The sequence below is a fragment of the Cydia pomonella genome, chromosome 20, assembly GCF_033807575.1.
Source record: "Cydia pomonella isolate Wapato2018A chromosome 20, ilCydPomo1, whole genome shotgun sequence".
Lineage (NCBI taxonomy): Eukaryota > Metazoa > Arthropoda > Insecta > Lepidoptera > Tortricidae > Cydia > Cydia pomonella.
This window is the reverse complement of record NC_084722.1, coordinates 13,475,957-13,503,563: the sequence shown is the minus strand read 5'-3', so window position 1 is coordinate 13,503,563 and position 27,607 is coordinate 13,475,957. Positions and strand designations below refer to the sequence as shown.

Sequence of the window (27,607 nt, the reverse complement as noted above, 5' to 3'; positions counted from 1 at the left end):
GGCAGAATGGCTCCATTGATATCACAAATATTCATTTAACAAATGATCCGAAGTGTTTGGCATTAAGGGATTTCATGGCTGCAACCGAACTGGTTCAAATTAATACTATTAAAAATATGAATAATCGCATTCTTGATTTGGCCCTGGTTCACTCGGATATTAATATCAGTGTTAATCAAACAAACCCTTTAAGTCGCATTGATTCTCATCACCCGCCTTTTGATATTGCTATTACAGTCTTAAAGCAACGCACACTTAAGGCAAATGCGTCATTTCCTCGTTACCTGTTTCGTAAAGCCGATTTTACTAAATGCTCGATGGATTTAATTAGCGTAGACTGGGATAGCCATTCAAATTTGAACTGTGACAGTATTCTGCAGTTGCTTTATAATACTATATGGTTAACCATAGAAAATAATGTTCCTAAGGCTAGAACTCGAAATACTCGGTATCCGGATTGGTTTACAAAAGATCTGGTGAGATTATTTAAAGAGAAAGATAGGTTACATCGGAAATACAATAAATATAAAAATCCAAGAGACTATGACGCATTTTCTGTACTCAGACAACGAGCTAAGCAACTAGTCACTATCTGTTTTGATTCCTACATATCACGTATAGAAAATGATTTGAATAATAATATAAAAGCATTTTGGCGCTACACAAAATCAAAGAGGGCCACTAACCAGATACCCCAACGTCTTGTGTATAACGAAACAACTGCAGAGAATGGTGAAGACGTTGCCAACTTATTCGCTAACTACTTTTCCTCTGTCTACACTACTTCTGATAATCTCACCTACGAACCTGATTTTCCGGAGAGTAATTATTGTATGAACACAATTGCATTCACGGAAGTGGACGTTCTAAACAGGCTGAAATCTTTAAATCCTGATAAAGGTGCCGGACCAGATGGTTTGCCGGCTATATTTATTAGATCATGTGCAGAAGCGTTAGCTAAACCCTTGTGCATTGTTTTCCGTAAATCGTTAGAGGAAGGTTCGTTTCCCGATCTCTGGAAACTGACGAAAATTACTCCTATCTATAAAGGTGGGGATAAAAGCAAAGTGTCAAATTATCGCCCTATCAGCATATTAAACTGCTTTGCCAAGGTATTTGAAGGTGTCGTTTTCACTCAGGTATATAATCACTTTGTCCATTTGCTTAGCCCGTGCCAACATGGGTTTGTAAAGAAGCGTTCAACGTCAACTAACCTTCTTACTTACGTGCAGGAGTTGTGTTTGACTTTTCAAGCTAAAAAGCAGGTCGATTCCATTTATACAGACTTCGCTAAGGCGTTTGACAGGGTGAACCATGCCATACTGTTGAAAAAAATGAATCATCTTGGAATCCATGGAAATTTACTGCGTTGGTTTGAATCCTATCTCTATCGACGTTCACAAATTGTTAGCATATACGGTTATGACTCAATTCCTTTTATGGCTGGATCAGGCGTGCCGCAGGGCTCTAATCTGGGCCCATTATTATTTGTTTTTTTCGTGAATGATCTTTTAAATAGGATTAAATCACAATGTCTCGCATATGCAGATGATATAAAAATCTATAAAGTCATTAATACGGAAAATGATTGCCTTATGCTCCAGGAAGATATTGAGTTGATATCTGATTGGTGCAGCACTAACCTCATGTCTTTGAATATCGATAAATGTCAGTCAATTACGTTCACAAAAAAAACCAACTGGATTAATCACGAGTATAATATTAATGGCAAACGATTAGTTAGGGTTTCTTCCATTAGAGATCTAGGAGTATTATTGGATAGTGAACTGTCGTTCCGTTGTCACTATGAGCATATGGTGTCAAAATGTAATCGCATGCTTGGTTTTATCAAGCGAACTGCTAAACCTTTCAAAGGGCCAAATAGCCTAATTGTTCTATACTCCTCATTAGTTCGAACTACGCTCGAATACTGCTCGTCGGTTTGGCAACCAATTTATAAGACACACTCTGATAGATTGGAATCAATACAGGCAAAGTTTTTACGATATCTTTCCACTAAAACTAAAACACGCCGAACGCTTCCTGAGTATTCAGATAGACTTTTAGCATATAATTTACAATCACTATCGTCCCGACGCGATGTCGTTGATATGGTTACACTTCATAAAATTGTGCATGGTGGTCTCGACAGTAACCTCATGGATTATGTTTCACTTAGAGCCAACAATAAGAGAACACGGAATCTAGAATTGTTTGCCTTGCCTATGGTTTCTAATAACAATGTATCCAATAATGCGCCTGTCTTTAGAATGTGTCGTGTATATAATAATTTAGATATTGATTTAGATATTTTGAACGTGTCTTTACCTAAGTTCAAAAATGTTTTGCTGTCCCAAAATTGTAAGTAAATATCTTATCGTAACAGTTTGTTATATTTTACTATATTCTTTACTGCCTTTAATAACAAGATTTTATAGTGAAAAATTGTATTTAGCTTAATAATTGTTCCGTGGTTGTGTTGTGTACAATTGTAATCGTGGTGTGGGTAGTGTATAAGATACTTATATATGGAATATTTTAAAATGTTGTTGCCTGCATTGTGTTATTGTACCTATCAAAATAAAATAAAAATAAAATAAAAATAAAAATATTGTAGTCTGCCAGCATATCGTACCTGATCAACTACTTCCGGTGATGTCCTCCCGCTGTCCTCGATGTCGTCGTTGCGCGGTCGCGATCGCGATCGTTGTGGCGTCGCGTACTGTTGTTGTGCGACATTTGCCTCTGCGGGTAAGCAGGGGCTCGACGGTTGTTGGTCTTCGTGTCCGTCTTGCGGTGTTGGGGCACGAAGTTTAAATTACCCCTATTTGCAATTGTTGACTGAATATTCGGACGATTATATCTGGGTTTAGGGGGATTATTCTTTAATGCTTCGCCAGACTGCTGAATAGTTTTTGCTGCCTTCAATTTTTCCGAAACATTTTCTCCAAACAACAGCTTGTCCCTATTGGAGTCGATCAGAGTCTGTTTTAATTTTGCGTTAATAGACGATATGACTGTTTTCATAATATAAAAATCTTGTAACTTGATAAAATGGACGCTCGATGTTGGTCTGGTCTGTCATTGCCTTTTAGTTCGTGTAGCTACCGTTGGCGCTTGTTGCGTATGCAGCTGTAATGTTCAGCCAAGGTATGGTTGGACCGGACCGATACAGTGTTATGTTTACGATGCTTGATATAAAAATAATCTTTACTTAATTTAGTCGTTATCTTTTATCTTTTATCTATTTTTCAATTTGTTCACTCTATATTATTTTGTCTTTTTCCTTCTTGTCTGTTACCTTTCGTGATTTTTCTCACTTGATGGTCTCATCGGAAGATCAGCGCTGGAAGCCACCAGCAACATGCTGAGATGAGGCCATTTCGTGGCACTTTATACTTCCTTTGTTTTTGTTATATCATGTAATTTAATGTGTCTTGTTTGTGTCTACGAATAAAAAAATATTCTATTCTATTCTATTCTATTCTATATAATGAAACCCCTGCGGGTTCTAGTCTCTGTAAAATGGCTGTCGCAGAGAATGCGGCAAGCATCACTGAGAGGTTTCAATAGTTTTTGTTTAGAAGTCTCGTTTGCAAGGACCATCTCAGTTACTGCAGCTAAAGCGGACAAGGCGATACCCAGTTGTTTTTGCTTGTACAGTAGTGACGTGTCTCTTTTTACCAGGGGGTCATGTAAAGCCACCCTAACTTCCGGGTTGAGAGTCGGGGCCAACAAAAGGTCACAATTATTAGGAATCAGATATTCTTTAGTTAGACTTTCCTTTAGTTCCTTTGTGAGGCCTTTGGCAAGAATATTTTGCCATCGACTGGCGATATCTTTATGAATAGGCGGTCCCATAGGGGTTTCTTCCCTTGGGGCATCGCCTAGTAACTGAAGAATATCGTCATCAAGTTGCAAATCATCTGGTTGATTTTCACCTGATGTACCTGGATTTTGTGGCAACGGCAAGGCAGGTTGCGGTGGTAACTGTGAGACAGGTTGCGGCGACAACTGTAAGACTGGCTGCGGCTGGTTGTCCACCTCGGCGGAATGCGGTGACGGCTGTCGTGACGTAGCTGAGTGCGCCGTCGACAGACAGGGCGCTGTCGGCTGTGGCGATTGTGCCTCGGATGTGTCCCATTCAGGTTGGCAATAATACGGTAACAACTCAGTGTAAGGTGTTTCCGAATACGGCACATCTGCAAGAAGTACAGTCCGTTTTAGAATACGTGACAGTATCAGCCCAGAAAGCAGTACGCATCACTATTATATTGACAGAGAGTACCCATACTTGGTAAACTCGCATCAAATTTAGGCAAAAGGTAGCCGAAAAGCCAATTATTTATCTAAGAATGTGACAGTAACAGCCCAGATTTAGCAGTACGCATCACTATACATTGACAGAGGTAACCCAGGTGCGGTATCCTCGCATCAAATATTGGCATATTCCCAAAATAGGGTATATTCAAAAACTTACCGTTAAAATTTTCTTCGGATGAACAGTAATGTTCCTGTTCGTTAGTCCTTCTTGCCAGTTTTTCTTGTAACTTTAGAATCTTGCGACGAATTTCGTCTTCAGTTTTATATTTCCTCTTAGGCATGCTTCAAGCGTGGGCGCCTACAATGTTCTTATAACGATTTAAATTCTAAAGTCCAGGAGACGTGCGAAGGCTTGAGCACGGAAACGCATAATGACTCGAGAGCGGCGACCGGACCGTTCAGGAGTGTTGGTTTAGTAGTGGGGGTAAGACAAAAAAAAAAAAAAAAAAAAGAAGACCCTCTAAAAACCCGTGCAAGGCTAACGCTAGGTGGCGCTACTACAGCATGTAAACAATAAATCGCAAAGAATGAAGCTGTTAGACATAATGATAACTTATTAACTATAAGAGACTGTTTCTGAATAAAGAAAATTAAAAATTTAGGTTTTTGCGTGTAAAAGCCTACGTCCCATGTCAAGTTTCTGCTCTCTGCCGGGTAGGAGTGCACATGCGACGTCTATTATATAAAAGTCTGCGTCTAGGATTTATGTAATGCATAAACCCCGGGGCCGACATCGATAGGGTTAAGTGCAATAAAATACGCAACTTGTTCGCAGTCAGAAATAGAAATATCAGGTTAATGGCCTCGTTTCGTGTGTACTATCGTTAACTGTACTCGACTGTTAATAAGCCTTATTTCAAAGACGTAAGGGTTACCAGTGGTTAATGAAGTGTTGTGAGTACACGATTTTCATGTTGGAAGCTTTACTTCGAAATTTGACAAAGGTTAAATGGTTTCTTTCGAGGTTTTATTCGAGTTTTGGTCACGTGGAGTTTTTGGAAGTTTTCCTGGGCAAAAAATGTCTTTCATTGAGTCTTTATGTAGCATAATCAAAGCCCAAAGGCAAGGTCGGTTTTAGAAATTTGAATGTGTACTGTGACGCAGGTGAAAAGGGGTGTGATATAAGTACATTTTGTATGAAATTGTAGGTTTTTATTCTTTTTACTAGAGCCAACAGTTGTGTATGTACGGGTGTTTCACTTTTGTATTGCGCCTAAAACACGACAAAAGCCCTTTTCCTTTGGGAACAGGTGGAAAAACTGAATTTTTTTAATTAGAACATTAATCGAGTAAGCAAAATCCAAGTTTAATACAAATTTTAAAGTTTCTTTATATGCTTGTTTGCCACCGTCGTGGTATAAAAAAAAAAGAAGGTTCAGTATCACACTACTCTCCGCTTTAATGGTAACCATTTTGTACCATCCGATGAAGTCGTTGGTTATTTAAAAAAAACCGGCCAAGTGCGAGTCGGACTCGCGCACGAAGGGTTCCGTACCATTATTTCTAAAAACGGCAAAAAATATATGTTTGTTGTATGGGAGCCCCCTTAAATATTTTATTCTGTTTTTAGTATTTGTTGTTATAGCGGCAACAGAAATACATCATCTGTGAAGATTTCAACTGTCACGGTTCATGAGATACAGCCTGGTGACAGACGGACGGACGGACGGACAGCGAAGTCTCAGTAATAGGGTCCCGTTTGACCCTTTGGGTACGGAACCCTAAAAAATCTCTTATTGATGTTGTGCAACCTCGATTTTTTTTTTAATATATTTTTTATCAGTGAGACCAAGAATTCGAGTGAAGTCAGATGAAAATCGAAAATTCAGAATAATGTAACACCCTAATTTGTACGTCCATCATGCACCGTAAGCTTTGGTACCCGGAACTATCGAGATGATTTCAATTAATTAAGGGAGTCAATCGGTTCAATTTTCAATTAGCTTATTCTTAAGGCTAGGGTGACTGTCAATAGACTTTTAAAGACGGAGGTAAGAGTCCGCAGCAAGCTCAGTTCTCCATACAAACGTTTGCTCTGAAACTTTGTACTTACAATAGGATAATGTATATCTATGCCTGTAATTAGTTTATGTAGCTTCAGATACTATAGTTAATAAAATACAGCGAATTAAATTTTTCATACAAAACTTGTTTTTGCTCTATTTCGTTTGTTTGTAGCTGTAGCTCTGCTAGATATCTCATGTCATTGTATATACAAAGTTTCATTATAATTCAACACGTAGTTTTAAAATGAGAACGAAACTCCGTTTGTATGAGAAGGTGAAATTCGGCCGAGCTTGCTGCGGACTTGTACTTCTATACCGACGAAAATCTCTTTTTTTTGTTATTTGTTTTTACCTGTTAATACACCTGTCTATTTATCTACGTAAGTACCTAACGAATACCTTCTCTGTTTTTTCTTAGTTTCCCAAATTATTTAAATAGATAAGCCCACCCATTCGTTGACTGTTAGAGACTGCCTTAAGTTAATTAAGTCCGCCATTTGTACCTTCATGTATTGTGCAATAAAGATTAAATAAATAAATAAGCTATTCCAAAATGAAATTAATACTTAATTGTTAACAAATTAACAATATAATAAAGTGTGTAGATCATTTAGAACGCCTTAACCGAATACAGCCACAAATGGGCTTTCAAAATCACGGAAGTGTACCGTCAGAAAAACCAGACGCTTTGCTATGAATAGATAACAATAATTGGCCAAATTTGGGAACTGGGATTCCCAAACGGGCATATTCTAAGGGCCATTATAGTTCGTGTCATCCACGATGACGCGCAGATTTGTCAAATCTAACCTTTAATAACATGATAGTAAGAGTCAAGCCGCGCTTTCCTGAATGGCACGATCTACATAATGTACTTGGGGAAAGGCCCAGGCGACGTTGTTACTTTTACGAGTACCTAACTTAGGAGAGAAAAGAAATTATGGTTAGACTTAATGCTGAGGAATTGCACATAATAGCATTTGATGGGCATCAAAGAACTAAAGAAGACATTTTCCACATAAATCCTAATTCGTCTTAACATTGAACCTACAAGTACAAAACCTACATATAAAATAAATGGAGTAAAAATGTATATATAGTTCAATTTATATATAGGTTTATACAAAATTTTATTTATTTAATCGTATGGCTACAAAACTGGTCGCTTATTAACAACATATTTGTGGAAATATAGATAATAATGAAGGGCTATAACTTAATATCTAGCTTCTTCACCCAACGGGCTGCGTTCACATCAGGGAAGAGCAAGTCTAGGGAATCTCCAGTGTATTTCCTCTTTGGACAGTCAGACAGCTCCGCAATCCCACGCCGATGACTATCTCCAGCCACACTTAAACATGTAGTCCCCGCAGAGTCCATGTTGTGTTCCAAGCCTGTTCAACTGGCACTAATCCCGTCTGGGGGCTGAGAAAATGCCTTCTGCATTACAGCTTATGCTCTCATAAGTTGCAACGTCTGTAGGTGGATTTGCCTTCCATTCGTCCTTCCATTTTGCTTTTATATCGAACGGCTGTTTGATGAGAAATTGTGCTGTCTGGTAGGGCGGATGTTGGGATTTGTTTCATGAGAAATTGTGCTTAGACCAATAGTGGGACCGGATTTTTGCCCTATAAGTTTCGATAATTCTAAAGAGTGAAAAGTGATGTTTATCTGGTATGGGACATATTTTTAAGCATATTTGTAATATATGAAGATAATTTAGAACGAGCGTTAGATATAAATAAGGTATTTATGTATTTTTATTGATGAATTTTGAATATTGAATTAAAGTACAAAATTTAAGCATCGTCTTTTATAATATGTATGAGGCTTTATGCTATCAAATTTTTAGAAAAAAAATCAACGTGCTACTTTGTCAAACTCAAATTAGCTTATTATTTTGTCAATATTGAATTAAAGTTTGAAAAATCCACAATATCATATCTAAATTCTTAAGTTAATAGGCAAGGCAAAAAATTAGAAGAATAGGATATGTGCTTTACAATTAATATGCGTTTTTTGTCCTGTAAGATCTAATATTGAATTAAAGTCCGTAGAGATAAGTCTATTACTATAAAATAATATATGCAGCCATTTTATGGAAAGGTAGAAATATCTGTGTGTAGCTTGCATTGTAATAGTAAAATCAACTTAAAAAGGCGCGAAATTCATAACCACGCCGCGCTGGTCCGTCAACATGTCGGCTCGGCGCGCGGGAGCCTATCGTAGCCGACCTAGTGAGCGATAGATACCTCGCCCCGCCCGCGCCCCCCGCTCAGCTTCGCAAGCGCTGTTTGTCTTTTCTTTCAAATCATTCATTTGTTTGTTTATCGTGCACATAAATTAAATGCGGACATTACATGAATTTAATTATAGAATAAAAGTTATTATGACTTCAAAATGAGTGAAAAATGTTTGATATGTGTACTGTACTGACTTAGTAACAGAGAAAAAACGAGGAATAGAGCAGTTAATAACTGCGAGCAAATAATCTTTCTTGGTGATGGGAAAGTTAAATATTTCTACGGGAAGGAGGAACTACGTTTCCATAAAAAGTGTAGATTATACATTGAGTCGAAGGCTATACCGGCGTACAAAAGATTAATGGAGGTGGCATCAGAGGGCTTACCGCGAACCACGTTCGACGTGTTGCCTCCCTGTCATACTTACGTACGAATTTACAAGTGCGGCAGAGAGGTAACACGTCGAACGTGGTTCGCGATAGGCCCTCAAATGTACAGCCAAGTGACGATGATGAAAATTACATTTTCAAAACTTTTGTCTTTTGTTACCATTGTGTTAGCCGCCTGTACTTACTTTCAACATATGTTAGTAGTTTATGTTACTGCTACATAATAAAAGGCATTAAAATACACGAGTGTGGGCTTAGGAAACGAACGAAGTGAGTTTCTTAAAAAGATCACACGAGTGTTTTAATGCCTAATTATCTTATACCTTTAAACGAGCAATTCTTGTACATATATATTTCCGGGATCTCGGAAACGGCTCTAACGATTTTGCTGAAATTTGGTATATGGGGGTTTTTGGGGGTAAACAATCGATCTAGATTAGTCTTATGTTTGGGAAAACGCGTGTTTTCGAGTTTTCATGCGTTTTTCTTTCGACGCAGAATATGGTCGCTAATTTCGTTTTGCCGGCCACTGTCCGTCTGGTCCAGCGGGTTAAGACGCGGACTGCTAAACGAGTGTTACGGGTTCGAATCTCGCCTGGTGACTAACTTTTGTTTTTTTTTATGTTCAATTTTATATATAATTTTTTAATTTTTATTGTTTTAGACAAGTTTAATTTAGTACCATATTACAATAAATAGTTATAACCGAGCAAAGCTCGGTCGCCCAGGTACTGTATAGTTATTGCAGGTAGTTCGCAATCACATTTTTAGCACAGGCATTATAAGAGAGGTATGGGCATTGTAAATGTCATCTGGCTCTGTGTGGTAGGGCACAGCACAGCGGATGTCATTCCAGATCTAGAGCAGAACCCAACTGGGGAAGTACCTCCACCTTACAGAAAATCGCAGCCAAATAACACTAGACCCTACTCATAGTGTTGTGTTCCTGCCGGTGAGTAAGGTTGCCAGAGCTCAACGAGGGGTGGGAGGGTGTTAGGGTCGGCAACGCGCATGTAACACCTCTGGAGTTGCAGGCGTACATAGGCTACGGATACTGCTTACCATCAGGCAGGCCGTATGCTTGTTTGCCACCGACGTAGTATAAAAAAAAATAAAAAAAACACACAATTAAAATATTTCATACGACATGTGCTAATTATTTGTCTCAGTGTAAACAAAAATATATCATAATTATGATATCAATTTTCAAATTCAAAATGGCGGACATGTTTTATAACTTATTTTAAGAAATTATGAGTAGTTTAAGACTTTAAAAAGCAAGAAATTGTTTCTTGCTTCTGTTTGTATATGTATCATGTAGTATTTGATGTTTTCATTATTTTTGAAAGTCCTCAGGGTGCCGATTACGAAAATGACATCCATTATGGAACCCAAGATGGCGGACATTCATTTTTCTTAAAAATCGGTATGGGTGTCATCTCCGAGGTTCTTCGAGGTTCCGATTACGAAAATGACGTCCATTTTGCAATCCAAGATGGCGAACATTATTTTTTCTTAAAAATCGATATGGGTGTCATCTCCGAGGTTCCTCGGGGATCCGATTACGAAAATGACGTTCATTTTGAAATCCAAGATGGCGGAAATTATTTTTTCGACTATGGGTGTCATATCCGAGGTTCCTCGGGATTCCGAATACGAAAATGACGTCTATTTTGAAATCCAAGATGGCGGACATTAATTTTTCTTATAAATCGATATGGGTGTCATCTCCGAGGTTCCTCGGGGTTCCGATTACGAAAATGACGTTCATTTTGAAATCCAAGATGGCGGACATTAATTTTTCTTAAAAATCGATATGGGTGTCATCTCCGAGGTTCCTCGGGGATCCGATTACGAAAATGACGTTCATTTTGAAATCCAAGATGGCGGAAATTATTTTTTCTTAAAAGTCGATATGGGTGTCATATCCGAGGTTCCTCGGGATTCCGATTACGAAAATGACGTCTATTTTGATATCCAAGATGGCAGACATTAATTTTTCTTAAAAATCGATATGGGTGTCATCTCCGAGGTTCCTCGGGGTTCCAATTACAAAAATGACGTCAATTTTGGCGGTTCTTGTTGGTGCAGATTTCAAAAATAGAGACCATTTTAGAATTAAAGGTGGTTGATATCACGGCTACACACATCGACACCCATTTCAAAAAGTAGCGTCCGCCATATTTATTTTCAAAATAGATGCCATTTTTGAAATCCACACCCCTAAAAACCCAGAAAACAACACCCATGACGACTTTTTCAAAAAAATGACATCCGCCATCTTTATTTCCAAAATGGACGTCATTTGTAAAATTAGTACACATACATCATACAACATGAAAACTAAAAACATTTCTATCCTCTTTTGGGCAGTTGTGTAAGTCTGTGATAACCCTAGGTAGGTACGGAGACCTTGAGCGGTGTCGGCATTTACGCAAACATCAAAGGCGTCGGCCCACTGTTACTTTTTACACTGTGCTTTTAGTGTGTAAACGAAAACGTCACATGATATTCAAAAGAAAAGTTATTTTATCTTATACCTTTAAACGAGCAATTCTTGTATATACAACGTGTCCCAAAACTCAACGATAAGCCGGCACCAGAGGATGGAGCTGCTTATGATTAGTCGAGAAAAAATAAGGAAAAAAATATATCTCAATTATTTTAGAAATTACAGAAAAAAAATGAAATTCATCGAAAATCGACATCCCTAATGGTATTTTTAACGACCATGTCACAAATATTCAAATATTACTGTTTTTTTTTTGTTTTTGGAAACTTAAGTAGCCCTGCTATCTAACACAGTTCTTAAAAATACCATAATACATGTAGTTTTTACACAAAAAATAATCAAAATTCATTTTGTCCCTACAATTTTGAAAGATTTTTTCTTACAGTCCACTTTCAATCATCATGGTGTAAAAAAATAGTATCGACACCACTATGGCAATTATTTTCAAAAGTTGACGCAACTAACCAAGATTCCAAAATGGTATAATACTTAAGGAAACCTAGTCACAAAAAAAAACAACGAATTTTTAAACAAGAATCGACATTATTTAATGTTGGCGGTAATCACTTTTACTGTACCCAAAAAAGGATTTTTGTTGTTGAAAAATGTTGAATAAATGCAAAGAAATGGTACAATTTTTTTTCCTTTTTTTTAAATTCATTTACTACATTATTAATACTACAGTAAATGTTCAAATTGCCTGCCACCGGCATTAATACAGACATGACATCGCCTTAGAAATGATCGTTTTATCCGTCGTGCATATCTTCTACCATTGATATGATCCGCAGCTTGTGTGATTTTTTGGCGAAGCTCGTCCAATGTTGCTATGGGTTTTGAGTAGATTTTGTCTTTAAGACAGCCCCAGTAGAAGAAGTCCAGGGGGTTCAGGTTGGGCGAACGGGGTGGCCACAAGATAGGACCAAGTCGCCCGATCCAACGCCCTGGATATTCTTGGTTTAAGTATTCTCGCACTGCACGGGCATAGTGAGCTGGGCAACCATCATTTTGAAACCACATGTTTTGTAAATCACGTAAAGGCACGTCTTCTAATAATTCAGGCAAGTCGTTTTGTAAAAAGGTCAAATAGCCATCACCATTAAGGTTTCCTTGTAACTCAAAGGGTCCAATTACATTTCCATTTAAGATGCCCGTCCATAAGTTAACCTTGAATTGATACTGAGATTTGTCTTCTCTCATCAAGTGCGGATTTTCATTGCTCCAACTTGTAAGTTGTGTAGATTTGAATAGCCATCTTTCTTGCAGGTTGATTCATCCGACCATAGAACTTTGTCTAAGAATTGGGGATCTTCCCTGTGCTTTTGCAGCATCACACGGCAAAATGCGACCCGATGTGGATAGTCCCGCGGTAGTAACGTCTGCACACGCCTGTAGTGATATGGGTGAAGTCTGTGACGTTTTAGAATTCGATGTGCAGAACTTTTTGGTATTCCCGTAGCTAGTTCTATGGCACGTACCGAGGTAGTTGAATCGTTTTCTATTTCATTGAGAACTTCTTCATCGCGTTCCAATCTAGGTCTTCCAGTGTCTCCTGTCAAATGGTAAACGACCTTCCGCAAAGGCTTGATGTACATTAATAAACACTCGATAATCCGGATGTCTTTGAACATTTGGGTACCTTTCTCGATACAATCTGCTAGCAGCGTTAGCATTGCATCGGCATTCTCCATAAATGAGATGCATATTAGCGTATTCCAACGGTGTGTACGGTAGCGGCATGATAAACGCTAAACAATCCAGAATACGGAAAAAGTCCAATACACAAAACACAATCACAGTCCAAAATAATGCCAGGTCAGTACAGTTTGCAGATCACCAGTCCAAAAAGCAAAGCCAAGAGTTGTTAGTATGAGAGCCACATCAATTAATACGGAACGGTGCACAGCGAACAAAGGATCAGAGTGTACTGACTTGAAAATTGTATTAACTACCCACATTTTCCATTGAAATTTTAAAACTTGCAACAACAACCCTTTTCAAAAGTGATTAATATCAACATTTAAAAATGTCGGTTCTTGTTTAAAAATTCGTTGTTTTTTGTTGTGACTAGGTTTCCCAAAGTATTATACCATTTTGGAATCTTGGTTAGTTGCGTCAACTTTTGAAAATAATTGCCATAATGGTGTCGATACTATTTTTTTACACCATGATGATTGAAAGTGGACTGTAAGAAACAATCTTTCAAAATTGTAGGGACAAAATGAATTTTGATTATTTTTTGTGTAAAAACTACATGTATTTTGGTATTTTTAAGAACTGTGTTAGATAGCAGGGCTACTGAAGTTTCCAAAAACAAAATAAAAAACAGTAATATTTGAATATTTGTAGACATGGTCGTTAAAAATACCATTAGGGATGTCGATTTTCAATGAATTTCATTTTTTTTCTGTAATTTCAAAAATAATTGAGATATATTTTTTTCCTTATTTTTTCTCGACTAATCATAAGCAGCTCCATCCTCTGGTGCCGGCTTATCGTTGAGTTTTGGGACACGTTGTATATATAATTATATTTCTGTGATCTCGGAAACGGCTCTAACGATTTCGCTGAAATTTGGTATATAGGGGTTTTTGGGGGTATACAATCTATCTAGATTAGTCTTATGTTTGGGAAAACGCGTGTTTTCGAGTTTTCATGCGTTTTTCTTTCGACGCAGAATATGGTCACTAATTTCGTGTTGCCGGCCACTGTCCGTCTGGTTCAGCGGGTTAAGACGCGGACTGCTAAACGAGTGTTACGGGTTCGAATCTCGCCCGGTGACTGACTTTTGTTTTTTATATATGTTCAAGTTTATATATAATTTTTTAATTTTTATTGTTTTACACAAGTTTAATTTAGTAAAAAAAAATGACCTATGTAATAAGAGAAATCGACAATAGATGGCGTTACTCTGTGACAAGTGCTGTAAGGTTAAAATCGATTGTAAATAATAATAATTGTCAGTTCACATTTTACTTTTTAAGTTTATGTAGATTATCACCACCATATTACAATAAATAGTTATAACCGAGCAAAGCTCGGTCGCCCAGGTACTATATTACTAACTGTACTAGGTTGCCTTTTTAACAAGTTGGTCCAGTCCATGGTTCCCTACATTTTATATAAAAATCGGTTAATCTAGGCGACCATTAACTGGACCAACTTTTTTAATACGGCAACTTTCAAATAAGCTTTCATTTGATATATCATACGATGAAATAACAAACAAAAAAACTATCCGTACGCAATCTTACAAGGCAACCTACTTGAAATGTATCACTGTGAATTTTGTCTTACATTTATTTCTTATCAGAAATAAATAACATGAGGGTGCATATACCTTATAACGTATCTCTATATAACTATCGGTTATCAATATTAGCATTAGCGGTTAACAACAACATTCCCCTTAAAACAAATAACTATCGCGAGGAAAATACCAAGTCCAAACATCTGAAAAAAATCGGGAAAGAAAAGCTGCAACTGGCTTTTAAAATGGTACAAGGAAGGGTGGTCATCTGTATGAGAATGTGTTTTTTTTGTCTCTATTTGACCCAATGGTTGACTGGAAGAGAATGCCTTTTGGCATTAAGTCCGCCATTTGTGTTTTTTTTTTGTTTGTGCAATAAAGTTTAAATAAATAAATAATATTCATGTAACGCGATAACGAATTCTACGTGAACGAAACCGCGGGCAATACCTATTATAGTAACAACAAAATAACAATTTTCTATTGCTATTAATTTAAAACACGCTTTAGGAATTTTTTTGATGGACCGTACGCAGTCAAGGGCACCCCGCTCCCCACTACCGTTGTTCGCTGCCTCCTGCCACAGCGCGCGGCGCGCGCAAACTTGCCGCGCGTTTGAAACGTAACGTATTTATATAAGCAAGGAATGCATACATATCAGTAATGAGTGTCGCCGTGATTTTATATTTCTAAATTTTTGTTTAGTAACTGAGATCATTGTTGATAATCGATTATTATTAACTCTACAAACTTTAATTCAATATTAGCTATACTGCTTAACCTGAAATCAATATCTAGACAAGCACATTGTCTACATGTCTAACTTTTTACTAGAATACTAAGTTGATCGACAATATCGTAATTTTGCAATATCAGCAACTCTAATTCTATATTTACAAAATAATACGTGTTTTTACGTTTACCAGAAAGCAGCTGTTCCAGATTTCTAAAAACTGAAAATTGTACATAAATTGAAGTGTTATTCGATATTCTAAAGTTTTCTGTAACTTTAATTCTATATTTACTTAGTTATTAGCAAAAATTAAAATATTTAAATATAACCGAAAGCTCAACCTTAAAATTTCTAACTTTTTACCAAAGTATTATTTAACATACTCCCAATGACATATCAAAAAAGAAAAAACTTTAATATTATCGAAACCCATTTTTGTTCAACCGCTGGTCTAGCTGTCTGGTAGAACGGCTGTTTCATGAGAAATTGTGCTGTCTGGTAGAGCGGATGTTGGGATGTCAGACGATGGGGACACAGAAACTCCTTGCAAACCGGTAGGTTTGGGTTGCTCACTATTTTCCTTGTTTCATTAAGTAATGCCTGTTGCTTTCTAAGATGTGGAAGAGATATATGGCTTAGAGCTAGGCCGAAAAAAACATTTTTATTTATTTAAATATGAAACAAACGGTCATACAAAAAATATTATTACAGTTTCTTCTCTTAATCTAGACCTATAGTTTCCATGTTTGCTAAACATATCTTTATATAGAAGCACGAAAAGTACCTATCTACGTTTAGGTTCAGCTAAATAGTAAGAGGTTACACAGAATTTGAGAAATCAGATTTACAAAACACTCAGTGAAAAGCACAACGTAAAGCACGTTCTACGTTTATAGCAATTTTTGAATAAGTATGAAGTATCGACAAACATGACATAATAATATTTATTATATCTTATTACTGTTTTCAATGAACTTATGGTACAATTAAATATGTCTACATTTTTTACAATGTTATGATCATTATAGAGGGCACATGCTCGTTTAATAAACATATTTTTAGAATAGTTAGTTCTACTACATGGAATGGAGAATAAATGTTTGTATCTGGGACGACATCGGCGCTCTTTATTACCTGGAACTCTTATACATATGTCTTTCAACAAGCTAGGGGCATCAATATAACCATTTATTATTGTAAATAATAGAACAGAATCAACGCAGTCTCTCCGACACTCTAGTGACTGCATTTTATGACGGTTTAAGGATTCAACATGTATAATCAAATGTATATTTACCATCATGCCGCGTACAAATCAGCCAGCTACGAGTATATAACAGTAATTATATATGTAATTTACATACCACTCTAGATCATAAATAATGTTCTGATTAGAGATTACAGATCACACGAGTCGCTAAGGCAATGGATTTACCCGTAATTAGGACTTTGACTGGTTCCACTTAGCATAAATGAACAAGTTCATTAAACTGTACACTGAAGCGGCGCGGCGCGGCGCGGGTGAATTCAATCCTTTGATACCTATGGAAGTGCCCTACGTGGGCGATCTCCAAATGCCGTTGGGCCGCCGCGCCGCGCCGCGTCGCATTCGCTAGTCAACGCCCACGTAAGCCGCGCTGTAAGATTACCAATGCGCCGTCGGAAATTTTCTAAAATTGCGAAATTTCCACATTGTAATATTTCAGAAAGTCCTGATATTTATATAGGAATTGAATTTTAGAAAATGATACAGTACGGCTAAGATGGTCGGTTTTTTGTCACCCGTCACCATGCCTGTTACATTTTAACAAGTATGCAAGTGCGAAAGTGACGCATGACATGACAATTGATAAAAATGCGACCATGATACCGTCGCTGGCGCTGTTCGTGTCATCCACGATGACGCGCAGATTTGTCATATCTAACCTTTATCGACATGACAATACGAGTCAAGGCACACGTCTTCGTGAATGACACGATCTATAGTTTCCTTTTGTTTGTGCATGTAGAGAATTACAAGTAGGTAAAAATTCAATTGTAGCTTAAGTAGATGTAAATAAAGAATAATAAGGATAACTGCTTCAAAATAAGGTGCAGACTACAGAGGTCGCACCAAAGAGGGCACGTTGTAAGGGCGCGGGATAAAAGTAACTTTTACATGGCCTTACCTTGACATGTTTAAGGGTATGTACCACCGGTTATTACTAGTATGTACTATGTACCTGTCGAGAGTCAGTTATTAATGTTATTATGTAGGGAGACTGGTATACAGTGAATCACCGGCCAGTAACTCTTTATAAATTTATTAAGAATTTATGAGGAGAGATATGGGTACTGTGAATGTCATCTCGCTTTGTGTGGTAGCGCACAGGACAGCGGATGTCATACCAGATCTAGAGCAGAGCCCAACTGAGGGAGTACTTCCACCTTACAGAAAACCGCAGCCAAATAACACTAGACCCTACTCATATTGTGTTCCTGCCGTTGAGTACGGTTGCCAGAGCTGAACGAGAGTGCGGAGTGTTAGGGTTGGCAACCCGCATGTAACACTTCTGGAGCTGCAGGCTACCATAGGATACAGAGTCTGCTTAGATGGCCGTATGCTTGTTTGCAGCGACGTAGAATAAAAAAATCCTACTTAGTAGATATAGGGCACGTCTGCCGAATGCATCCTGAACGCTGGGCCAAACTATCCCACAGAACACTTATATAGGCTAATAACATAGTAAATAAATGGGTATGTTACGGGTGGTGTTAGAAGGTTAATTAAACTCAGGTTACTGGTATGTGAACAGGAGCCTGAGGTGGCAGGGTACTGGTATAAAAGATAAGATAAAGATAAAAAATAAGTTTATTGCACACAAAACAGTATACAGAATCGATACAGAATTGGCGTGAAATCGGGTGGGTGCATATTAGCAAAGTTACGAGTACATAATAGGAGTTTCCACTCCAGGGGTCCCCGCACTAGGCTAGGCCTGTACCGCGGGAGACCAAGTATGCATTTGTATGTCATATGTGTGACCTAAGCATACATTGTTTTGTTAGTCAACTAAATAAAACTACGTTACATTAAGGTTTTACAGAAACTACTTTCATAATGGACACAGGTATAGATAGGGTTAACCTAACTATAACTTGGGTATAACTAGTATTACCCAAGCCTTTTGGGTAAAGTCCGAATTTAAACAACATTAATCTGTATTCGGCGTTATCTAGGTCTACCCAACACTGCCTGGGTAATGTTAGGTGTTGCATCATCACTACATTCACTGCTGACTACACTACCAGTGACCCCAGTGTTGGTTAGACCTAGATGTGTACGGGTACACACCGAATACAAATTAAAGTTAATTTAATTTTCGGGCTTTACCCAAACGCTCGGGTAATACTAGTTATACCGAGGTAAACTTGAGTTTAATTTTAACCTTCTAACATTTCCCGTAACAGATATAAACAGTGATAAGGATAGGTAACGATCCTAAATGTACCAGTTCGTAAGGTGCAAGATAAAAATAACTTTCAAGAGACTATTTTTGCGTTCAAGGTACCTATAGCCTGAGGTATCCTTTGCTGTTCTATGGTTCGATATGTTGATAACATAAGGGCCGTGGTACACAGTTGATCACAGGTCACAGTGAGCATTTGACGGTAGCAAATTTTATCGATGATAAGATTTATTTAATTACATTTAACAATGGTATAATGATAATCGCTTCATTATGAGGGTGCAAAGGGTTCAGTGTAAGAGGGATAATAATAGTATTCGTTATTGTTATCCCTAATTAATATGCTAATTGGTCCGAAATATTTGCAGTTATATGTGATAGTGGTTTACAGTGGATCACGGGTCACATAAAAGATACATTTAAATGTAAATTATATCGGTAAAGGTAATGATAATCGCTTGATTATGAAGGCTTACATTCTCGGTGTAAGTGAGGGATAAAAATAACTTTTATGGGCGCTAATCTACCTTGACACGGCTAAGTATGGCGACAGAATGGTAATTATGTACAGTCGAGTTCATAAATATGTACACATTGTTTCACCTTATTGCAATGGATTAAGGCGAAGAAATGTATACATATTTATGAACTCGACTGTACCTGTTGACTTTCACACGGTCAAAACAGGCCGTAGTAGGTATATCTATATAGACATAAACACTTTAATAATAGTTAAAATCGAATTCCTGTGAATAGGAATTTGTTCCTTGTGTGTGACATTTCATATATCCTTTCATTCATCTGTTTCATTCATTACTACTTAAGTTGCAAGACCTATAAGATACCGTCTACATATTTTTAAATTGGAACTTAAAATGGATTAACTTAAGGTTCAAATTTCTTCTATTTTATATATCGAGTTATCAACTTCTCGGAACGCTGTAGGGCCTGTCGGCTCTTTATCTTTTGTCACCCAGTCACGTTCTAACAAGTATGTAAGCGCGAGAGTGACAGACATAGTGACAAGCGATAAAAATGAAACCATGCTCCCACTGCAGGTCTTTATAAGCCCAATAAAAATATCGTAATTAACGTAATTATAACGTAATTATACCCGTCCTGTCTGCCTGAGCTCTGGCAACCTTACTCACCGGCAGGAACACAACACTATGAGTAGGGTCTAGTGTTATTTGGCTGCTGTTTTCTGTAAGGTGGAGGTACTTCCCCAGTTGGGCTCTGCTCTAGATCTGGAATGACATCCACCGGCTGTGCCCTACCACACAAAGGGAGATGACATTCACAATGCCCATACCTCTCTTTTGGACGTAGTTTAAGGACGTACCCGGGTCCAAACATTCATCTGTGCACACAGATTTCCTTATGTGGTTCTTTCCTTTCGAGGTATTTTAGACGATGGCTTCCCAGGAAGCAGCGGTGAACACCTACATTACCTACAATACAAAGTTGCTAATAATATTTTTGCGAACCGCTACTTTCTTGTAAATATAATAAACAAATGTAAATATAAGTTTTTACGCACCGAACCCTCCTTTTATAGGGTCTGACACGCACATGTATGCAGCCAATTTTTTGAAAGCTTTAACCTTTAGGTACCCGAATTCACAGGTAAGTAAACTCAGGTATAAATATAATTGAATAGAATTGGCCACCATTCATACTTGCGATAAAAATAAGTACCTAAGTACATAACTTATTGAATAGCCCCCCTAGGACCAGGGAGGCATGAAGCAAAGCATTGATCGAGGACAAACGTCCTTGGTCGTGTCCTTGTCCTGACGTTACGAAGTCTGTTCTAGCTCCTAAGCGAGACTATTCTGAAGGACGCGTAAGTTAAAATTAGGGAAGCAAAGGTATAAACAAAAGTGAAAGAGTTATTATTGCTATTAAGGAACTAAGTATGGTTTTGTTATGTGCCTTTTTTCAGTCTTTTTGCACCAAAGCAGATGTAGTAGTAGTAGTAGTAGATAGTAGATAATAGTAGATTACTACAGGACCAGGGAGACATAAAGCCCAGGCATTGATCGGGTACAGATGTCCTTGTCCTCACGTTACGTCTTTGTTCTAGCTTCTAGTAGGACTACTCTGAAGGACGCGTTAGTTAAAAATAAGGAAGCATATGTATGAACGAAAGTGAAAGAGTTATTATTGTTATTAAGGAACTAACTATGGTTTTGTCATGTGCCTATTTTCAATTTTTTTTTGCACGATAGTAGATGTAGTAATAGTAGATTACTACATTTACTACAGGACCAGGGAGGCATAGAGGCAAAGCATTGATCGGAATGATCGGGGACAGACGCCCTTGGTCGTGTCCTTGCCCTGACGTTACGATTCTTTGTTCTAGCTTCTGTAATTATACTCTGAAGGACGAGTAATAAGGTACTAGGGTAACATAGTTACGAAGGAGAGAAGGAGGGTAACATAGTTAGAAAATAAGTGGACCTTTTTTATTGGTTGTTTTTATTGTCTCTTTTCGTCAGATTTTGATAAAATGTGGTAGATAGATAAAATTCCCTATTGTGTACCATATATTAAGCATAATTTCACCGTAAGTCCACGATAACGATAACGTATGGTATTCCACACTCCATCCATAGTATGGTATTTTAGTAACTCGAGGCAAAATTACGTACCTATTACATTTTTTTTTGTCCCAAATTGGAATTCCGTGTTTCTTACACCGAGAATGAGGAGCTCTTCAAACTTAGGTATCAAAATCTGTCAAAAAAAACGGGCCATAAGGTACTAGAGTAGCATAGTTACGAACGAAAGTGAAAGAGTTTGCAGTATTTTTTTGCACAAGTGGAATATAATATAGAATAGAATAATTTATTGAAAAAAACCTTATTGCTAATGCGTGCACTTTTACTATTACGTGCATTGTTACGTGCACCTGAATTAAGAATACATATAATCCTGTATCTCAGGCAGAGATAATATACTATTTAAAGAACAATAAAACATATACATATAGCAGATACCTATATAAAATTGTTTTTCTTAAAAACGTAACTACCACTAGCACCATCTGAGAACCGGTGTGCAGACCACGGCTTATCTTGCTTTTATCGAGACAACATCAACTCTCATACTGAACCATACGATAAAACATACATTCTGTATACGTAAATATGTTAAAAATGCTGTTTTCTAGCCAACGTAACCAGTGGCGCCATCTATGCCCCGGTGCGCATATCCACTACGCATATTTTTAAGGTCAACCCATGCTAACCCTTTTACCTATCCAACCCGCATAGAAAATGTGTAAAATTAGCACGTAACCACTAGCGCCCTCCGTGACTCAATGTATCATCTTTTTATCTTAGCAAGGTCAAAGTATACTGGCTGACCCTTCAACCCTTCATACGTAACTACTGGCGCCATCTATGACGAGGCGCACGTATCACTACGCATCTTATCTTGGCAAGGTCAACATACAGTTTACAACATCAAATGACCTATCATCTGTCTGACTGGTTGTTCAAATTGTACTTATTTTCTATACACAAAACAACTTAGGTACTTAGAGTCCGAAAAGAATAGAAAAAAGTGAGGAAGTTTCAGTTTAAACACTAATGCCAATGCAGAGTTAGCTTGGTCTGACTCTATGAGAATTTCGCCAGATAGTTCACTTCAAAGCCATAACCGATAGCTAATAAATAAATAATGTGGGACTACCCAATCTTATATCAGGATCTCTAGGAAGGGTCACTAGGTCTAGGAAGCCATTCATTAAAAACAAGAGTATTTTTTTATATATTGTCTTTTCACTAGCTTTCATTTGACACCCATATTGCTATGTTGTTCAGATGTGTATTTTATTATTTGGTGCCCTGGGCCAGTGGGCCTGGCCGCCCCATATAATAAGCAAAAATATTTTTTTGTTAACATCTGGAAACGTGGGGATTACGTCCTTTGCAGCCTGCCTCCCCGGGACATGGTCCCCTTGGCCCTAGGGTAAATACGCGCCTGATGTTGTTGTAAATGGTTATGACTGCATTTCTTCTTTATGTCTAATTTGAAGTTACAAAAGTGTTAATGTGGTAAGTGTGTATTGCACCACAAGCCTAATGATACCACAATAGTTAAGTTATTATAACAAATTGATTGTGTGACCTATACAACCAATTAATGCAATCATACATTGTGGTTAATAAATGTGTCTGCTGTTATTATGAGAACTGTTGTGGCCTACTTGCCAGTTTACAGTGCATATTTATAAAAAATACTGATGCATTGAATAAAAATAAAAGTTCATTGCTCTGAAAAAATCAGGTCACCCAGTATTTAATTTTATCACAGTGTGGTTAATATAATATGTATTATATGTCATATACTTACTGTTTTTAGTTGAGTTGAGAGTAACCTAATACAATTTTAAGATGCATGTGTAAAGGAAAAGATCTTGAATTTTAACACAATTTGAATCAATGCCATCCAAGCCAAAGTATGTGATGTCATTTATTTACATTTTCTCATTATGTATACCAGCATTAGAGAAACTTTATTGTAATGTTAATTGATTTAAAAACTTTGTCTTTCACAAGTACTTCTAAATAATCAATAACAACACTGACATAACTTCATTATCCAAGAAAGAATCACAATCTGATTCTTGTTGTTCAAAATAATGACAATGCAGATAAACATACTGCATTATTTGATGATAATGGGACTATCGCGACCATTTGTTGCACGTAGGTTAAGTATAAACTCTTAAAAAATCTGGTGGGAGTCATTGGAAACCTATTAGAACTTAAATTGTTTCATTTTCCTCAGTGGGTAGCTGAACATCAGCTGTAGATCCTCGTTGGATGTCAGAGAAAGTTGTAAGTCATTCCAGTGCTAAATAACGCTAGAGCCCGCGAAAATCTCCTCAAAAACGGCAAGTAGTTGCCAAAAATCAAACAAAGAAAATAAAAATCTATTTGATAGATACCCTATTTCATTCAATACCTAGCTCAAGGTTGTCAAAAAGATGTATAATGTCATTTGGTAAGATCAAATTCAATGCGTAATAGTTGCTTACCTGCTTATTTGAGCTCCGTCCTGCGATGTAGCACAGTAATCCAAGTCCTGGAGTTAAATCACACAGAAACTAAACACAGGGGAAAACAGAAAGAAGCGAAATTTTCGTAACTTTATCAAATTGAAGACCATCGCACGGACGGAACAATAAGCGAAAACACGAGCGAGCGAGACAGTAACATAACATAGCGAGAGAGAAAGAGACACCACACATGCCATAATAAGTAGACGTGACCATAGATCACAATCAGCTGATGGTGTTTTTTTATAAAATAAAATTCCTGAAATAATTATACAAATTAATTAAACAATAGCAGAATTTTTTTATTTTTTTTTACTTTATTATCTTGAATTTGAATACTTTATTTATTTCAAACTATATCTATTGAATTAGTTAAGAATTGGATGAACAAAATTATCAAAGTCTAACTATACTAAAAAAAAAGACATAGGGCATTTACAAAGGTACATTCTTGTTAGTGCAACATATTTTCTGATTAAAATTTAAATAAAAAAAAAATGCATTTTTCTTAGTTCTTGATTTTTGTACTTTCATTTTAACAAAAGTAAAATGTACGTTTTTCTTTCATATTAAAGGTTTTTCTTAAAAGTAGTTGACTTTTAACATTCTGTAACCATCTTTTAAACGCACCAAATCTACTCTATTCTATTTGATTCTATTGTCTTGTCTTGTCTTTCAATTTATTTCGCGAGCTAGGTAGTCAATGTTATTTAATTTAATTATAAGACGCGAAATATACTATCATTCTAGGTTTAGTGTAATAGAGTCCTAAACATTTTTTAAATATTATTTTTCATATTATAGCCTTAATTCTTATGTAACTAGGGTAATTTATTCTAATATTCTGTGAGTGTTGTCAGCTGCTCACAATAACCTTTCGTCATTGCGAGCGAGCAATTACGCCTAATTAGTTGATAAAAAGTATAACAGCAACAGTGAACAGCATGGCGAAGGAAGAAGACGATGATTTGCCCGACAAGGATGCGGCGAAGGAGTTCTACGCAAAATATGAGCCCAAGGAAATAATAGGCAGGTGAGATCTATATTTGGGACGTAAAGTGTCAATCGCCAGGAACGTGATTTGTTTGGAGTTGCGAGGCTGCCAAGAGCGGCTAGTGGAAAAGAAAAGAGATCAAACGTCAGGCGTTGTTGTACTAAACAAGACATTACTCATAAGTGATGTTTTCTGTTTGACCTTGAGAATGAAACCTAACTGCCGCCGTCCGGCATCGATTTTTGAGTGAATCCGTTATAATTTGATATCCAGAGTTCAAAGACAGGTTTCATTGTTCAGTTAAATTTGACTCAATTGATGTAAAGTACTGTTTTATTGTAGAAGTTCGTTTAAAAGGTTGATAAGCTCATTTACAATAGGGCAAATTGAAGTACCTATGTCTGTATTAAATTTTAATAAAAATTCTACCTTACTCTTATATATAGTTCTTTTTTTAGCATTAAAAAAAGGTAAATAAGCTTGACATGTCTTTTTATTCGAAAAAGGCTTTTTAAAATTCAGTGACTATTACTTATGGAAGCAAAATAATGTAAATGATTATATTTGATTTATAATTGTTACATATTTGCTGTGAATTGTCAAATTCTACTTATTTTAACAATTCAAATGACTGTATGTACATTGCTTATTACAGGGGCATCAGCTCAACCGTCCGAAGATGCGTAGAGAAGGAGACAGGCCGGGAGTATGCCGCCAAGATCATAGATCTCAGTCAGGAGTCCATGGATGGAGTAGATACGCACACAATGAGAGATGCCACCAAGCAGGAGATACATATCCTGCGGATGGTAGCTGGACACCCTTATATTAGTGAGTGAGTTGTTATAACACAATAAAACTACAGTACTCTATCCTCGTGAGACCCAATGTGCAATACAATGTACACTCCGATGTAATCTAATTAAAACCTTCCATAAACCAAATAAGTAAGGTTGACAGAGCTCAACGAGGCGGGGGGGATGCTAGGGTCGGCAACACGCATGTAACTCTGCTGGAGTTGCAGGCGCACATAGGCTATGGAGACTGCTTACCATCAGATGGGCCATATGCTTGTTTGCCACTGATGTAGTATAAAAAAATAAAATAAAGTATAATTTCTTTTGTTTCATTGAGTTTTCAAACCAACGAAATGTATTCCAATGTACTATACATTATTATTTATTATTATTATACTATACAACAAGGTGTAAATAAAAAATAGGAAAATTGTGTATGGTGGGCCTTACGAGGGTAAATGAATAGTGGCAGAGGATGCTAAGCGGACAAGGTTTTCAAAATTAACTGATGAGCATACCCTAGGGTTTTGGGTGCAGGAATATTATACGCTAAGCAAACTAAACATAGGTAACAATTGTGAAAACAAACTAAGATTTCTATAGTAAACTATATTGTATTTTTTATGTCTTATTTAATGCTTGATAATTATAAGATGTAATGTTTTGAAAAGATGTGCTCTGCCGAGTTTCTTGCCAGTCCATATTAGAACACCCTCCAATTGAGGGGGAATTTAAATCTTCTCGGGACAGAGGTATAGGGTTAGAGCCGGTGTAGCTTTATTTGACGTTCATAAGCGCATTGTAATATGTCTACTTGAATAATAAACTATCTTTATCTTATCTTTAACTATTTTTACATTTCTAAGCACATTTGGACCTTACTACTCGTACCTTTTTTTTATTCATAGTTTTGTATCTATTCTACGATAAAAAATTATAAATACACGAAATCATTCCCACATCCAAAACCCCAGGCTAATGAGTCATTGCACAAAAAAGTAACCATCTATTTATAAAGAAAACCCAACAATACATTTTTAGAACCATATTTGTGACAGTCCACGGGTACCTTATGGCGGTTATTAACGACGCTCTAATACTATTAGCGCTGCTATGCGACATAAGCGCCTACCGCCATAAGGTTATAAGATCAATGAGGGTGTGGAGTGTTATGGTTGGCAAGGCGCATGTAACTCATACATACATAGCAGGTGCAGTCAGTCATACATAGGCTATGGAGACTGCTTACCATCAGGCGGGCCGTATACTTGTATGCCACCGAAGTAGTATTAAAAAAGGTATCTTTACATGTCACATTTATAAACTTAAGAGGAATTCCTAGTTGCGATTTTTCCATACAAACGCTCTCGACTGATTCCTCCCTGGATTTTTAACCTAGAGCAGTGATTTTTTCAAATAAGATCAATATCATCAATATCTGTGCCGCTATGTTTTGCTTTTTTGGATTATTTTATTTTGAAGAAAATTACAGCGCCTCGAAAATCGCAAAAACGGCTAAATTGAATTGGCTGTAAAAAAAGGCACAGTATACAAATATGACATAAAATATCCAAAAAATCAAAACATAGCGGCATAGATTATTTCTTCCTCTTGCAATTTCCAAAATTTCATAATGATTAGTTGCGTTTTGGAGGAGGAAACAGTCGAGAGCGAAACCTCGATTTTTGGGTTTTTTGCGAGTGAATTTCGGTCCGAGCTGCAGTTGTCCTTATCGCACGAATTGGAGGCGGAGACAGTTTCTAAATATACGTACACAGAAGGAATAGTGATGGGCATAACATCCTTATTAGGGATTGCAGAACCGGTACTGTTTTAAAGA

At 37.0% G+C, this 27,607-nt stretch overlaps 2 protein-coding genes across 3 annotated transcripts in view; one reads left to right on the top strand and one right to left on the bottom strand.

Moving 5' to 3' along the window:
* Positions 1 to 2,643: 2,643 nt before the first annotated feature.
* LOC133529282 (uncharacterized) lies at positions 2,644 to 4,867 on the bottom strand. The gene is made up of 3 exons (XM_061866979.1): positions 4,481 to 4,867; positions 3,501 to 4,202; positions 2,644 to 3,017 (listed from the first exon to the last, which is right to left on the bottom strand). The coding sequence occupies exons 1-3, from the start codon at positions 4,602 to 4,604 to the stop codon at positions 2,644 to 2,646; spliced, it is 1,200 nt and encodes a 399-aa protein (XP_061722963.1). The 5' UTR covers positions 4,605 to 4,867.
* A 19,793-nt stretch (positions 4,868 to 24,660) lies between these two features.
* The window catches only part of LOC133529047 (phosphorylase b kinase gamma catalytic chain, liver/testis isoform), a 36,868-nt gene continuing 33,921 nt past the window's right edge, over positions 24,661 to 27,607 (top strand). The window contains exons 1-2 of one of the 2 annotated variants that reach the window (XM_061866657.1): positions 24,661 to 25,009; positions 25,626 to 25,801. In XM_061866657.1, coding sequence (XP_061722641.1) covers positions 24,921 to 25,009; positions 25,626 to 25,801 — 265 coding nt within the window. In that variant the 5' untranslated portion in view covers positions 24,661 to 24,920. The remainder of the gene's footprint in view (positions 25,010 to 25,625; positions 25,802 to 27,607) is intronic. The other variant, XM_061866658.1, reaches the window with a different exon arrangement.

Coding starts and splice junctions, on each gene's coding strand:
- LOC133529282 (XM_061866979.1), bottom strand. CDS start 4,604: ATGCCTAAGAGGAAATATAAAACTGAAGACGAAATTCGTCGCAAGATT. Junction 4,203..4,480: donor ATCCGAAGAAAATTTTAACG/GTAAGTTTTTGA, acceptor TACTTCTTGCAG/ATGTGCCGTATTCGGAAACA. Junction 3,018..3,500: donor AGAGACTAGAACCCGCAGGG/GTTTCATTATAT, acceptor TTATGAAAACAG/TCATATCGTCTATTAACGCA.